The sequence below is a fragment of the Anomaloglossus baeobatrachus genome, chromosome 1 (genome assembly GCF_048569485.1).
Source record: "Anomaloglossus baeobatrachus isolate aAnoBae1 chromosome 1, aAnoBae1.hap1, whole genome shotgun sequence".
In the NCBI taxonomy this organism is placed as follows: domain Eukaryota; kingdom Metazoa; phylum Chordata; class Amphibia; order Anura; family Aromobatidae; genus Anomaloglossus; species Anomaloglossus baeobatrachus.
The window spans coordinates 941,055,005-941,069,119 of NC_134353.1; the positions used below are offsets into that span (position 1 = coordinate 941,055,005).

Here is a 14,115-nt window from a genome sequence, read left to right on the forward strand (position 1 = left end):
AGACCGAGCCAGAGCCTCAACGGTGCGGTCAGTGGGCTCTTTGAGAGAGGTACTGTGTGCATGGCCAGTCGGGACACGTGAGGGTCGACAGCAGGGGACTCTGCCCAATCCTTCACTAGCTCCGGGGAGAACAGATAATGAAGGGAAAGGCGCCGCCTGCCGGAAAATTGTTTTTCTGGGTGAGCGCTCTTGGCGGTAAAGTCTGGATTATTAGAAAAATATTTCGGGGCTTGCTAAGGTTTTTTGAAGGAAACTGTTTTTGAAGCCTCTGCAGGCGGATCTTCCTCAATCGACAGAGTTTGGTTAACATCCGAGACTAACTTGTCGACCATTTTGACGGATATTGGACGCCTGCTCAGTGTCCAGTTACAGGTCGGAGTCCGACTCTGGAGACATCTTCGTTGACCGACCCGGACGCAGAGTCGGACTCTGAGTCATCCTGGGATGCGGCAGACTCGGATAGGCTGATGTAGACTTATTTAGAGGATTTATTCTGGATCCTAGAGGGGACCCTATCCTGAGCCTGGGGAGCAGGGTCGCTCTGGTTCTCCGAGGGAGGTTGGAGAGCTGGTAGATGCAAGACCGAAACCAAAGACTGGCAGACTTTGGTTAGGTCAGCTACCGATTGTGAGAGGGAGGCAGCCCACTCAGGGGGGGGGGGGGGGGGGGGGCGCGAATGTCCTCATCCGCGACGGCAGGGGGGTCCCGGGATGCCACCGCGACTGGGGCATCGCAGTCCTGACACAGGGGGGATGACTGGCCTGAGGAGAACTTCTGATTGCAGGACATGCAAGTGAAGTAACGTACTATAGAGGGAGCTTGGGTCTTCCGCTCTTTTGGATTAGACATAATGCAAGGCGATGTAGTAATCTGCTAGCTTCCCTTCACTTCCATGGAAGCTATAGGGTCTCCTAGTGCAGAGAAGGGCTACACTTCTGGAAGTTTCCAGTAAGTAGCTGGAGCCGCACAGCACAGAGGAGGAAAGAAGCTGCTGGCTGTGTCCCTCTGAGAACAGTCGATTCCGTAAAAGATGGCGCTGCTGTGAGATGTGTGGGCGTATCCACAGCCGAAGGGCGCCAAAGCGGGGGGAAAAAAACCCGCACAAATTTGAAGAGCTTGATTGGCGGAAAGAGCCTCCAGTTTTGTCGGGGTGGGACTTCTTGGGCTACAGAGAGAGAAGATGAGTGAGAACGGCCCCCACCCTGTGAGAGTGGGGCTTCCCACCCTTGTGGGTGTGAGGCTCCTTGTAGAGCGAGGACTGCGCAAGGGGGTGTGGCAAGCACCTGTGCAATGCCGAAGCCGTGGACTACATTAGTGGCGGGCCTGCGATGCTACCGAGGTAAGGAGCATGCAGGCCCGGGGACAGTGCGACGCTGCTGTCGCTGATGCAGAGAAACTCGCTCCAACGCTGATTCGGACCTGCCTGGAGAGGATGTGCTCCCTACCTGAGTCCAGGGGGTCCATGGGAAGCCTGGAGGACGCAGACTTCGGCTCTGCTGCATCACGTGGCAGGTAGGCGGACGGCAGGCTTGAATCCGGGTCCTGGAACTGCCGAACACCGCCACTCTTGGCGCCGCTTGCCTGGAAGCGTGAGGAGGGGGAGCCTGGGATTGCAGGACTCTGAGCACCAGGGTGACGCAGAGCATGGATCGTCCGACCATCTGGGAAGAAGGGAGACCTGACGACGTAGCCACCCTGTGACCCTTTTTTCACGGGGGGGTGGGGGCGGGGGGGGGGGCAGGAGTGTAGAACACCCTGTAGCCCAGATCTGTTAATAGTACAGAAGAGAGGTTAGTGGGCTAACAAATACGATCGAACCGGGAAAAACGGAAAGAGTAGAATAAAAATGGCCTGAAAACAGGCTCCTTGGACAATAAGCAAAAAAACTGGCTTGGTTCCTAGTCAGTCACCGGGGGTACGCTGCGGAGGAACAGCTAACTTTTTTTTATTTAGTTTGCCTGGTGTCAGCCTCCTGGCAACAGCAGCACCATACACCCATGGTCCTGTGTCCCCCAATAAGGCGAGAGAGAAATAAATGTAACCCTCCCTGATGGTAGCAATGATGGATAAGTATCTCTCAGCTTTTGGGATGCAAAGAAATGGGCATTGTTGAGGAGTGCAGACACAGTGGTCCGGCAAGGAGACTTAGTGCAGCAGATGAAAACACATCGTGCATAGTTACCCCATGAAATCAGAGGTGCCATCCAGCAGTGCCATCAGTTCAGAACAACCAGTGTGACCCAGCTACACACACATATAACGTTCTGATAATTCTGACCACAAGCCCTCTTCATGGGAGAAATGCAGCCAAAACATAGGAACTGGGTGACGAAAAATGGCAGCAGGTTCTTTGGACTGTGAAGTCAGAATGTGAAATATTCATCTGTAACAGGAGCCTAATGAATAATGAGGGTCTGCAGGAACAGAGGGTCTCTGAGGAGGGTGCTGCAAGTATGCAACTGCATTTCATCATATGGAGTTGGGGAATTGGCCAGTATTTATGGTATCTTCAATGCTGAAAAATACAAGTAGATGCTTATCCATAATGTGATACCATCAGGAGGTGTCTGATTGGCTCCAACTTTATCCTGTAGCCAGATACCGACCCCAAACATCCAGCCAATGTCATTAAGAACGAGGCGTTCTGGAGGTGATGATCCGGCCCCTTCAGAGCCCTGATCTCATATCACCCCATCTGGGATCAGCAGACAGAACAAGCCGCATACACAGAAGATCTGGGGTCAGGGCTCCAAGATGTTTGGGAAAAAAACTCCTGCTGATTTCTTGCAAATATGTGTACAAATGTATTTTATTAGTTGATCAGAGGATTTTGGGTACTCACCATAAAATATTTCTCTGGTTCTTCATGGGGAGAACACAGGAACCATGGGTGTATGCTGCTGCCACCAGGAGGGTGATGCTAAGAATAAAAGGTTATCTCCGCCTCAGTAGGTTACATTATCTACTGGCACCAAGCTATTTATTTAGTGGGAGACCTTTCCAGAACCAGGCCAGAGACCTTTCCCGAACCAGACCAGAGACCTTTCCCGAACCAGACCAGAGACCTTTCCCGAACCAGACCAGAGACCTTTCCCGAACCAGACCAGAGACCTTTCCCGAACCAGACCAGAGACCTTTCCCGAACCAGACCAGAGACCTTTCCCGAACCAGACCAGAGACCTTTCCCGAACCAGACCAGAGACCTTTCCCGAACCAGACCAGAGACCTTTCCCGAACCAGACCAGAGACCTTTCCCGAACCAGACCAGAGACCTTTCCCGAACCAGACCAGAGACCTTTCCCGAACCAGACCAGAGACCTTTCCCGAACCAGACCAGAGACCTTTCCCGAACCAGACCAGAGACCTTTCCCGAACCAGACCAGAGACCTTTCCCGAACCAGACCAGAGACCTTTCCCGAACCAGACCAGAGACCTTTCCCGAACCAGACCAGAGACCTTTCCCGAACCAGACCAGAGACCTTTCCCGAACCAGACCAGAGACCTTTCCAGCACTGTGCTCCCGGACTCTTCTGGTGACAGAGAAGCCATTCTGCTCGGTTTCCCAACCTAAATAAGAAGGGGGGAAAAAAAAAATCTAATAGAGGAGAAATTGGTCTGGATCCCAGACCTACGCCTGCCTCTTACTGACTAGCTTGGTGCCAATGGACGGGTGTAAGCTGGTGAGGAGAAGACAACGTACAGCCATCATCCCTGTGTCCCTTAACACTCGAGAAATGTTTTATGATGAGTACCCCAAATCCTCACCAGTATATCTAACACCCCCCCCCCCCATTTCTCCAATAATCTGTAAAAAATACAACTCATTCACAGTGGCTTCTTCCAAAATACTTTATTTAACAGGAATTTGTTTTTTGGTTGTCTCCGCACGCACGCGCACACACACACACACCAAAATCAACCAACTTTACTAAGTGACTCATTTGACCAATACATGCAAAAAAAATATTTTGTGCTGCCCCAATCTGTGCGGCTTTTAAAGCCGACGTTAAAAGTGATTACCTGTCCCAGTGATCCCAAAAACAAGGCTCTGAAAGGCCCTGTCAAAATGAAGCTGTGGCCTCACATTCACACTACAGCTCCATTCATGGTCCATTTGATTGACAGCGAAAGCTGAACACTTTTGTTTGTGTCAGTGGGAGTCTCCGCGTCTTCGGACCCCACTGATTAGAATGTAATCACATATCCTGTGGAGAGTCAATAACAAAATATTGGGGTTAGGAAAGCAACAGTGGCTTTAAAATATTGCCCTCTAGTGGTGAAATGTGGTTTTGCAGTGCAGCCTAACTACAATGTTATTGTATCATTACAGGCCCCACAAGGAGAAGATGAGATTCAGCAACTCCAGAAGGCTCTGCTGGATTACCTCGAGGAGAACACGGAGACGGACCCTTCTCTAGTGGTAAGTTCATCTTCATGGTCCGTTCTGTATCTTGTGTAGATGAAGCAGTGTTATATACAGGTAAATGCCTTCCATGCCATAATAAACCCCTGCTGTCTCCTCTGCCTCAGTTTTCTCGAAAGTTTTATATAGCTCAATGGTTCCGTGACACTACAATGGAGACAGAGAAAGCCATGAAATCCCAAAAGGACGAGGACTCTGATGGAGCGCACCATGCAAAGGAGGTCGAGTCCACGGGCGTTATCATGCAGCGAGCAGAAAAGCGCAAAAAATTTCTCCGCAGCATTATTAAAACGGCACCATCACAGTTTAGCACTTTGAAGTAAGCCGGAAAAAGAAACTTGGCTCTTTCGTGTTTTATTTGGGGGCAGAGTCATAACCATGTGCAATCCTTTCCCTAGGTCCAGTTCCGACACAGTTGACTACGACGATGCTTGTTTGATTGTGCGATACTTGGCCTCTATGAGGCCGTTTGCCCAGAGTTTTGATATTTATTTGACCCAGGTAAATCACATTGACTGAAGCTTTGTGCTGCACTCTTCCATTGTGCCTTTGCTGGTCAATAGATTATTGCATTTGTTGTTTTTTTTTTCCTGCAGATTCTGCGGGTATTAGGGGAGAATGCAATTGCTGTCCGAACGAAAGCCATGAAGTGTTTGTCTGAAGTCGTAGCTGTAGACCCAAGCATCCTTGCAAGGGTAAGATTTTAAGCCTTCATGCAGTATGTTTTTTTTTCTCTTTTTCTTCATTGGTAAAAAAAAAATATGAATGAATATGACTATATATATATATATATATGTGTGTATGTATGTATATGTATATATATATATATATATATATATATATTATATGAATTTTATATATATAATGATATATGAATTTTATATATATATATATATATATATATATATATATATAATATATGAATTTCTTTGTCGCTCCATTGGGAGACCCAGACAATTGGGTGTATAGCTTCTGCCTCTGGAGGCCACACAAAGTATTACACTTTAAAACGTGTAACCCCTCCCCTCTGCCTATACACCCTCCCATGGATCACGGGCTCCTCAGTTTTATGCTTTGTGTGGAAGGAGGCACACATCCACTCATAAAAAAAAAAAAAAAAAGGATTTCTCATACATAGTATGACGGATGGAAGAAAAGAGGTCCCCTATGGGGTCCCCGGCATGCTCCCTTCTCACCCCACTATGTCGGCGGTGTTGTTAAGGTTGAGGTACCCATTGCGGGTACAAAGGCTGGAGCCACATGCCGTCTCCTTCGCCATCCCTTATGCGGCTCTGGGAGAAGTGGGAGCCTCACTGGTCATTCACCTGCTGAGACCGTGCTCTATCCGCAGCCCCTGGTCGAACCTGCTGGACCGGAGCGTTTTCATCCCCAGGGACCGGGCCCTGCACCTTGAAGGTACTCTGTGTCCCCATGTGGGGACGGTACGGGGAGAGAGGTCGCCTTTCTCCCCAGTAGCGCCGTCCGTTGTTTTTTCATCGGACTTCCGCGCCGACCGTGCCTGCTTGTCGGGCACGGCCTTAAATTTAGTCCCCGGCTTCATCGCGGCCTAGTCGCGAAAAATCCCGCCCCCGGGCCTGCCTGTCAGGGCTAAGGGTGGGATTACCGACAGAGGGCTGGAGCATCTTTGCATGTCTCCCCTCCCCTCTAATGGACCACTATGGGGCCTCCAGATTCACGCCTTTGGCCGGCGCCGCCCATGGCTCCACTCCCCCCTTGAGAGCTCCGGCGGCCATGTTGCCTGCGGGATCCACCTACCCTCACTGTGAGCAATGCTCGACTCCTGCCACGCTTGCTCAGCCGGAGCCTCGGGCACTTGTGGGCCGCTCGGATCATGTAGATCCCCCTGCTCCTCCTGAGCAGGCTGCAGGGACAGAGTCACCGTCATTGGCCTCTTTCGCTGAGAAACTCTGTCACTTTCTCAATCCATTGCACAGTCTATGGACAAATGGTCATCTAAGCTCCTTGAGGCATTGCAGTCCAGACCGGGCTCTTCACAGGCACCGGCCCCTGTTAGTTTGTCTCCTCCAGGGCCTTCTCCGTCCGCGCCGCAGCGCGCTCCCAGGATAGCCCCTAGGTCCCAGGCGGAGGACTCCTGCCCGGATCGCAGTCCCAGACCGGCTAAGCGGCCTCGCTGGGACTCTTCCCGGCCTCCTCACGCTGCTCTGGATCTCAGCTTGAGGACTCTCAGGATGACAAGGCGGACGTGGGAACTCAGGGCTCTGACCCTGACTTCACCCTTAACCTTGATACCCCTGAGGGGGGGACGCCTTAGTAAATGATCTTTTCTTCGGCGCTCCATTGGGAGACCCAGACGATTGGGTGTATAGCACTGCCTCCGGAGGCCACACAAAGCATTACACTCAAGTGTAAGGCCCCTCCCCTTCTGGCTATACACCCCCAGTGGGATCACTGGCTCACCAGTTTTCTGCTTTGTGCGAAGGAGGTCAGACATCCACGCATAGCTCCACTGTTTAGTCAGCAGCAGCTGCTGACTATGTCGGATGGAAGAAAAGAGGGCCCATATAGGGCCCCCAGCATGCTCCCTTCTTACCCCACTTGTGGTTTGTAAGGTTGAGGTACCCATTGCGGGTACGGAGGCTGGAGCCCACATGCTGCTTTCCTTCCCCATCCCCCTGAGGGGCTCTGTGGAAGTGGGATCTTGCCGGCCCCAAAGCCCTGAGGCCGGGCTCCATCCACAGACCCAGTGAACCTGATGGATACGGAGCTGTGTACCGTTCAGGGACAAGGCCCTGCAACTTTCAGGTACTCTGTGTCCCCGTACGGGCGGGCACGCACACACCAGACTTGCTGGGTGTTTTAGTGCGCCGGGGACAGTAGCGCTGTACGCTGGGGTTTGAGTCACAGCAGCTTAGCTGTGTGACTTCATGTGCTGGGAACTACCGCGCCGGCCACTCTCGGAGCGGCGGCGCGGCTGGGACTTGTAGTGTGCCGGGGACTTAGCGCCGACCGCGCTTTTACGGCGGCGCCGCTTATAAATTTAGTCCCCGGCTTTTGCGGCCTAGCTCCGCTTCGTTCCCGCCCCCTCCCTGTCAATCAGGGAAGGGGAGAGACGCTGTACGTTTACTCAGCGCCGAGGGCTGGAGCCTTATTTACATGCTCCAGCCCTCTCACTAGGCACAGTGGGACGCAGGTTTCCCGCTTTTGGTCTGGCACGCCCAGGGCCCGCCACCCCCTCCACAGGACGCCGGCAGCCATTCCTGCACGCAGTCTGGCTGGAGGACGGACACAGGCTCTGGGAGACCCAGACTAGGGATTTCTGGCGACCACACACCCGCGTTTAGCGGGCGGTAAGCAGCACATTAGTGCTGGCCCCACTAGTGCCACAGTGTGTATTGGTGTATTTTTTCCTGTACCAGATATATATATATATATATATACTGCACTGTACGGTCGCTTCTTGGCTGTATACCCTAATTGCTCTGGGAGGACGACAACATGTCATCCACAAAACGCAAGGGTGCCAAGGCACGGGCTGTATACACTGCTTGTACAGCATGTGGGGCTAATCTACCAGCAGGCTCCAACGACTCTCATTGTGTGCAATGTTCAGTCCCAGTGGCACTTCGGCAGCCAGAGCCTATGGTGGTGGTAGCCCAGGCAGAGACGCCTGTGAACCCTGCCCCGGTGACGGGGACAGAATTTGCAGTCTTTGCTGATAAAATGTCTGTGACTATGACAAAAATCCTGGAGACCTTGCAGTCCAGGCCAGTTGCTCAGACCATGGACACTGCTGTGTCTATGTTCCCCGGTCCCCCTCAGTTGGAACTAATCCGTACTTCAAGGGGGTCCCAGGCATCACAGGCTGAGGGCTCTGACTCCGATGATAGTCCCAGGCCGCCTAAGCGAGATCGCTGGGAGAGACCCACCACGTCATCACGCGTGTCAGGGTCTCAGCGAGAAGGGTCTCTAGATGATGAGACAGAGGTGGGTGATCAGGAGTCAAATCCTGACACCGCACTCAATTTGGATACGCCAGATGGTGACGCCATGGTAAATGACCTTATAGCGGCCATCAATAGGCTGTTGGATATTTCTCCCCCAGCCCCTTCAGCAGAGGAGGCAGCTGCCCAGCAGGAGAAATTCCATTTCCTGTATCCCAAGCGTAAATTGAGCACTTTTCTGGACCACTCTGACTTCAGAGCGTCAATCCAGAAACACAATGCTTATCCGGACAAGCGTTTTTCCAAACGTCTTAAGGATACACGTTATCCTTTTCCCCCTGACGTGGTCAAACGCTGGACCCAGTGTCCAAAAGTGGACCCTCCAATATCCAGGCTTGCAGCTAGATCCATAGTTGCAGTGGAGGATGGGGCTTCACTTAAAGATGCCAATGACAGACAGATGGACCTTTGGTTGAAATCTGTCTATGAAGCTATTGGCGCGTCGTTTGCTCCAGCATTCGCGGCCGTGTGGGCGCTCCAAGCTATTTCAGCTGGTTTGGCACAGGTGGACTCTTTCATACGTCCAGCAGTGCCGCAAGTGGCGTCCTTAACTACGCAAATGACTGCGTTTGCGACCTACGCTATTAATGCGGTACTGGACTCTACGAGCCGTACCGCAATGGCATCCGCCAACTCTGTAGTTTTGCGCAGAGCCTTGTGGTTAAAAGAATGGAAAGCAGATTCTGCTTCTAAAAAATGTTTAACCAGCTTGCCATTATCTGGAGACAGACTGTTTGGTGAGCAATTGGCGGAAATCATTAAACAGTCCAAAGGTAAGGACTCTTCCTTACCCCAGCCCAGATCAAGCAAACCTCAACAGAGGAAGTGGCAGTCAAAGTTTCGGTCCTTTCGAGGCTCGGGCAAGCCCCAATTCTCCTCGTCCAAAGGGATTCAGAAAGAGCAAAGGAGCTCTGATTCCTGGCGGGCTCACTCACGCCCCAAGAAAGCAACCGGAGGTACCGCTTCCAAGGCGGCTGCCTCATGACTTTCGGCCGCCTCCCTCCGCATCCTCGGTCGGTGGCAGGCTCTCCCGCTTTTGCGACATTTGGCTGCCACAGGTCAAAGACCGGTGGGTAACAGACATTTTGTCTCACGGGTACAGGATAGAATTCAGTTCTCGTCCTCCGCCTCGGTTCTTCAGAACTTCCCCACATCCCGACCGAGCAGATGCCCTTCTGCAGGCGGTGAATTCTCTAAGAGCAGAAGGAGTGGTGGTCCCTGTTCCTCTTCAGGAACAAGGACAAGGTTTTTACTCCAATCTCTTTGTGGTGCCAAAAAAGGACGGCTCATTCCGTCCTGTTCTGGACCTAAAACTGCTCAACAAGCATGTGAACGCCAGGCGGTTCCGGATGGAATCCCTCCGCTCAGTCATTGCCTCAATGTCTCAAGGAGATTTCCTAGCATCAATAGACATCAAAGATGCTTATCTCCACGTGCCGATTGCTACAGAGCACCAACGCTTTCTTCGGCGCTCCATTGGGAGACCCAGACGATTGGGTGTATAGCTACTGCCTCCGGAGGCCACACAAAGCATTACACTAAAAAGTGTAAGGCCCCTCCCCTTCTGGCTATACACCCCCAGTGGGATCACTGGCTCACCAGTTTTCTGCTTTGTGCGAAGGAGGTCAGACATCCACGCATAGCTCCACTGTTTAGTCAGCAGTAGCTGCTGACTATATCGGATGGAAGAAAAGAGGGCCCATATAGGGCCCCCAGCATGCTCCCTTCTCACCCCGCTTGTGGTTTGTAAGGTTGAGGTACCTATTGCTGGTACGGAGGCTGGAGCCCACATGCTGTTTTCCTTCCCCATCCCCCTGAGGGGCTCTGAGGAAGTGGGATCTTACCGGCCCTAAAGCCCTGAGGCCGGGCTCCATCCACAGACCCATTGAACCTGCTGGATACGGAGCTGGGTACCGTTCAGGGACATGGCCCTGCACCATTCAGGTACTCTGTGTCCCCGTACACACAGGCACAGCACACTCCAGACTTGCTGGGTGTGCTAGTGCGCCGGGGACAGTAAAGGGTTACAGTCACTGCAGCCTAGCTGAATGACTTTATGTATTGGGAACTACCGCGCCGGACGCTCCGGGAGCGGCGGCGCGGCTGGGACTTGTAGTGCGCCGGGGACTTAGCGCCGACCGCGCTTTTACGGCGGCGGCGCTTATAAATCCAGTCCCCGGCTTTTGCGGCCTAGCTCCGCTTCGTTCCCGCCCCCACCCTGTCAATCAGGGTAGGGGAGAGACGCTGTACAATCAGCAGCGCCGAGGGCTGGAGCCTTATTTACATGCTCCAGCCCTCTCACTGGACACTGTGGGACGCCGGTTTCCCCGCTCTGACTTGGGGCACGCCCACGGCCCGCCCCTACTCACACGAGCTGGAGAAGGACGCCGGCAGCCATTCCTGCAGTCCGAGCTGAGACATCGGACTCTGGGCAACCAGGCACAGGACTAGGGCGACCACACACCCGCTTATAGGCGGGCGGTAAGCGGCACCTGAAGTGCTGACCCCACTAAATACCGCAGTTGTCCATTTGTATTTTATGCTTACACTGCATAGGTCGCTATTTTTGGCTATATGCCCTCTTAGATGGCGACACATCAGCAGCAGGAAAGCAGAGGTGCTAAGGCACAGGCTTTCTATGCTGCTTGTATTGCAGGTACTGAAGTGTTCATGTGTATTTATGCTTGTATGCTATACACTGCACGGTACGGTCGCTAGTCTTGGCTATTTTCGCCTAGAATGACTAGACTACAGCACTAGAAAAGCAAGGGTGCTGAGGCACAGGTTTTTTCTATGCTGCTTGTATTGCAGGGGTTGCAGTGTTCATTTGTACTTATGCTTGTATGCTATACACTGCACGGTACGGTCGCTAGTCTTGGCTATTTTCGCCTAGAATGACTAGACTACAGCAGCAGAAAAGCAAGGGTGCTGAGGCACAGGTTTTTTCTATGCTGCTTGTATTGCAGGGGTTGCAGTGTTCATTTGTACTTATGCTTGTATGCTATACATTGCACTGTATGGTCGCTATTCTGGGCTATATTCCCCTAGATGGCTAGTCTACAGCAGCAGAAAAGCAGGGGTGCCAAGGCACAGGCTTTCTATGCTGCTTGTATTGCATGTGCTGCAGTGTTCATTTGTACTTTATGCTTGTATGCTATACATTGCACTGTACGGTCGCCATTCTTGGCTCTATATCCTAGATGGCTAGTCGGCAGCAGCATATAAGCAACACAGGCTTTCGATGCTGTTTTTACTGCATGTGATACTGTTCCACGGCACTGAACCCCATTGTGTGCAATGCTCCCCTGTAGCACTTGGTCAGCCGGGGTCTCTACTAGACGTGGCCAAAGGAACCACCTGTCAACCCTGTCCAAGGACAGGGATGGAGTTGCAATGGGATAGAGACTTGCAGTCCGGACAGGCCATGGGCAATCTGGATCAGTGCTCCCTGGCCACCCTCATTTGGAATAAAATCGGTGCTCCGGGGGGGGTCCCAGGAGGCTCTCTGTATGATGAGGCAGACGTAGCTCATCAGGACTTTGATCCTGACACCGCTCTCAATCCGGATACACCGGATGGTGACGCCATAAGGAATGATCCTATAGCGTCCATCAATGGAATGTTGGATCTTTCTCCCTCAGCTCCCCCAGCGGAGGAGTCAGCTTCACAGCAGGAGAAGTCCCATTTCAGTAGCTCAAACGTATATTGAGTATTTTTCTGGCCACGCTGACTTCAGAGAAGCAGTCCAGGAACACCACGCTTACCAGATAAGCGTTTTCTCCAAACGTATTAAGGATACACGTTATCCCTTTCCCCCTGACGTGGTCAAACGCTGGACCCAGGGTCCAAAGGTGGATTCTCCAATCTCCAGGCTTGCGGCTAGAGCCATAGTTGCAGTGGAGATGGGACTTCACTTAAAGATGCCATTGACTGACAGATGGACTCTGGTTGAAATCTGTCTATGAGGCTATCGGCGTGTCGGTTGCTCCGGCATTCACAGCCGTATGGGCACCCTAAGCTTCAGCTGTTCTTGCGCAGCTGGTCTTGAGCATATGTACATCTGTGCCGCAGGGGCGTCCGTAACCTCGCAATGTCTGCATTGCGACTTACCCTATTAATGCTGTCCTGGAAGGACAGTCGAGGTTTCGGTCCTTCCCAAACTCGGGCAGGTCCCAATTGTCCTCGTCCAAAAGGGCTGAAAAGCCTCAGAGGGGCTCAGCTTCCGGCCGGGCTCAATCACGCCCAAGGAAGGCAGACGGAGGAACCGCTACCAAGGCGGTCTCCTCATGACTCTCAGCTCTCTCATCTCTCCGCATCCGCGGTTGATGGCAGACTCGCTCGCCTTTGGCGACATTTAGCTGCCACAGGTCACAGACCGGTGGGTGAGGGACATTGTGCCCACGTGCACAGGACAGAGTTCTGTTCTCGTCCTCCGACTCGATTCTTCAGACCGTCCCCACCTCCCCACCGAGCCGATGCTCTTCTGCAGGCAGAAGGAGTGGTAATCCCTGTTCCTCTTCAGGAACAAGACACGGTTTTCCTCCAATCTGGTTGTGGTGCCAAAAAAGGATGGCTCTTTCCGTTCCGTTCTGGACCTAAAACTGCTCAACAAGCACGTGGAGGCCAGGCGGTTCCGGATGAAACCCTCCGCTCCGTCATTGCCTCAATGTCTCAAGGAAATTTCCTAGCATCAATAGACATCAAAGATGCTTATCTCCACGTGCCGATTGCTACAGAGCACCAATGTTTTCTACTTTTCGTGATAGGAGACGACCATCTTCAGTTCGTAGCTCTGCCATTCGGTCTGGCGACAGCCCCACGGGTGTTCACCAAGGTCATGGCGGCAGGGGTAGCAGTCTTGCACTCACAGGGACACTCTGTGATCCCTTACTTGGACGATCTACTTGGCAAGGCACCCTCTCAAGAGGCATGCCAACTCAGCCTGAATGTTGCGCTGGAGACTCTCCAGACGTTCGGGTGGATCATCAACTTCTCAAAGTCAAACCTGTCACCGACCCAATCACTAACGTATCTTGGCATGGAGTTTCATACCCTCTCAGCGCTAGTGAAGCTTCCGCTGGACAAGCAGCGGTCACTACAGACTGGGGTGCAGACTCTCCTTCAAGGTCAGTCGCACTCCTTAAGACGCCTCATGCACTTCCTCGGGAAGATGGTGGCGGCAATGGAGGCGGTTCCGTTTACGCAGTTTCATCTGCGTCCACTTCAATGGGACATTCTCCGCCAATGGGACGGGAAGTCAACATCCCTGAACAGGAAAGTATCCCTTTCACAGACGGCCAAGGACTCTCTGCAATGGTGGCTTCTTCCCACCTCATTATCACAGGGAAGATCTTGGGCGGTGGTCACGACAGACGCGAGTCTGTCAGGGTGGGGAGCAGTTTTTCTCCACCACAGGGCTCAGGGTACGTGGACTCAGCAGGAGTCCACCCTTCAGATCAATGTTCTGGAAATCAGAGCAGTGTATCTTGCCCTACTAGCCTTCCAGCAGTGGCTGGAAGGAAGGCAGATCCGAATTCAGTCGGACAACTCCACAGCGGTGGCATACATCAACCACCAAGGGGGGACACGCAGTCGGCAAGCCTTCCAGGAAGTACGGCGGATTCTGATGTGGGTGGAAGCCACGGCCTCCACCATATCCGCAGTTCACATCCCCGGCGTAGAAAATTGGGAAGCAGACTTCCTCAGTCG

At 52.6% G+C, this 14,115-nt stretch overlaps 1 protein-coding gene across 3 annotated transcripts in view; it reads left to right on the forward strand.

The window, feature by feature from the left end:
• The window catches only part of NIPBL (NIPBL cohesin loading factor), a 400,749-nt gene that overhangs the window by 228,093 nt on the left and 158,541 nt on the right, over positions 1–14,115 (forward strand). For all 3 annotated transcript variants that reach the window (XM_075328597.1, XM_075328583.1, XM_075328589.1), the window contains exons 25-28: positions 4,331–4,420; positions 4,531–4,742; positions 4,822–4,924; positions 5,020–5,118. In XM_075328597.1, coding sequence (XP_075184712.1) covers positions 4,331–4,420; positions 4,531–4,742; positions 4,822–4,924; positions 5,020–5,118 — 504 coding nt within the window. The remainder of the gene's footprint in view (positions 1–4,330; positions 4,421–4,530; positions 4,743–4,821; positions 4,925–5,019; positions 5,119–14,115) is intronic.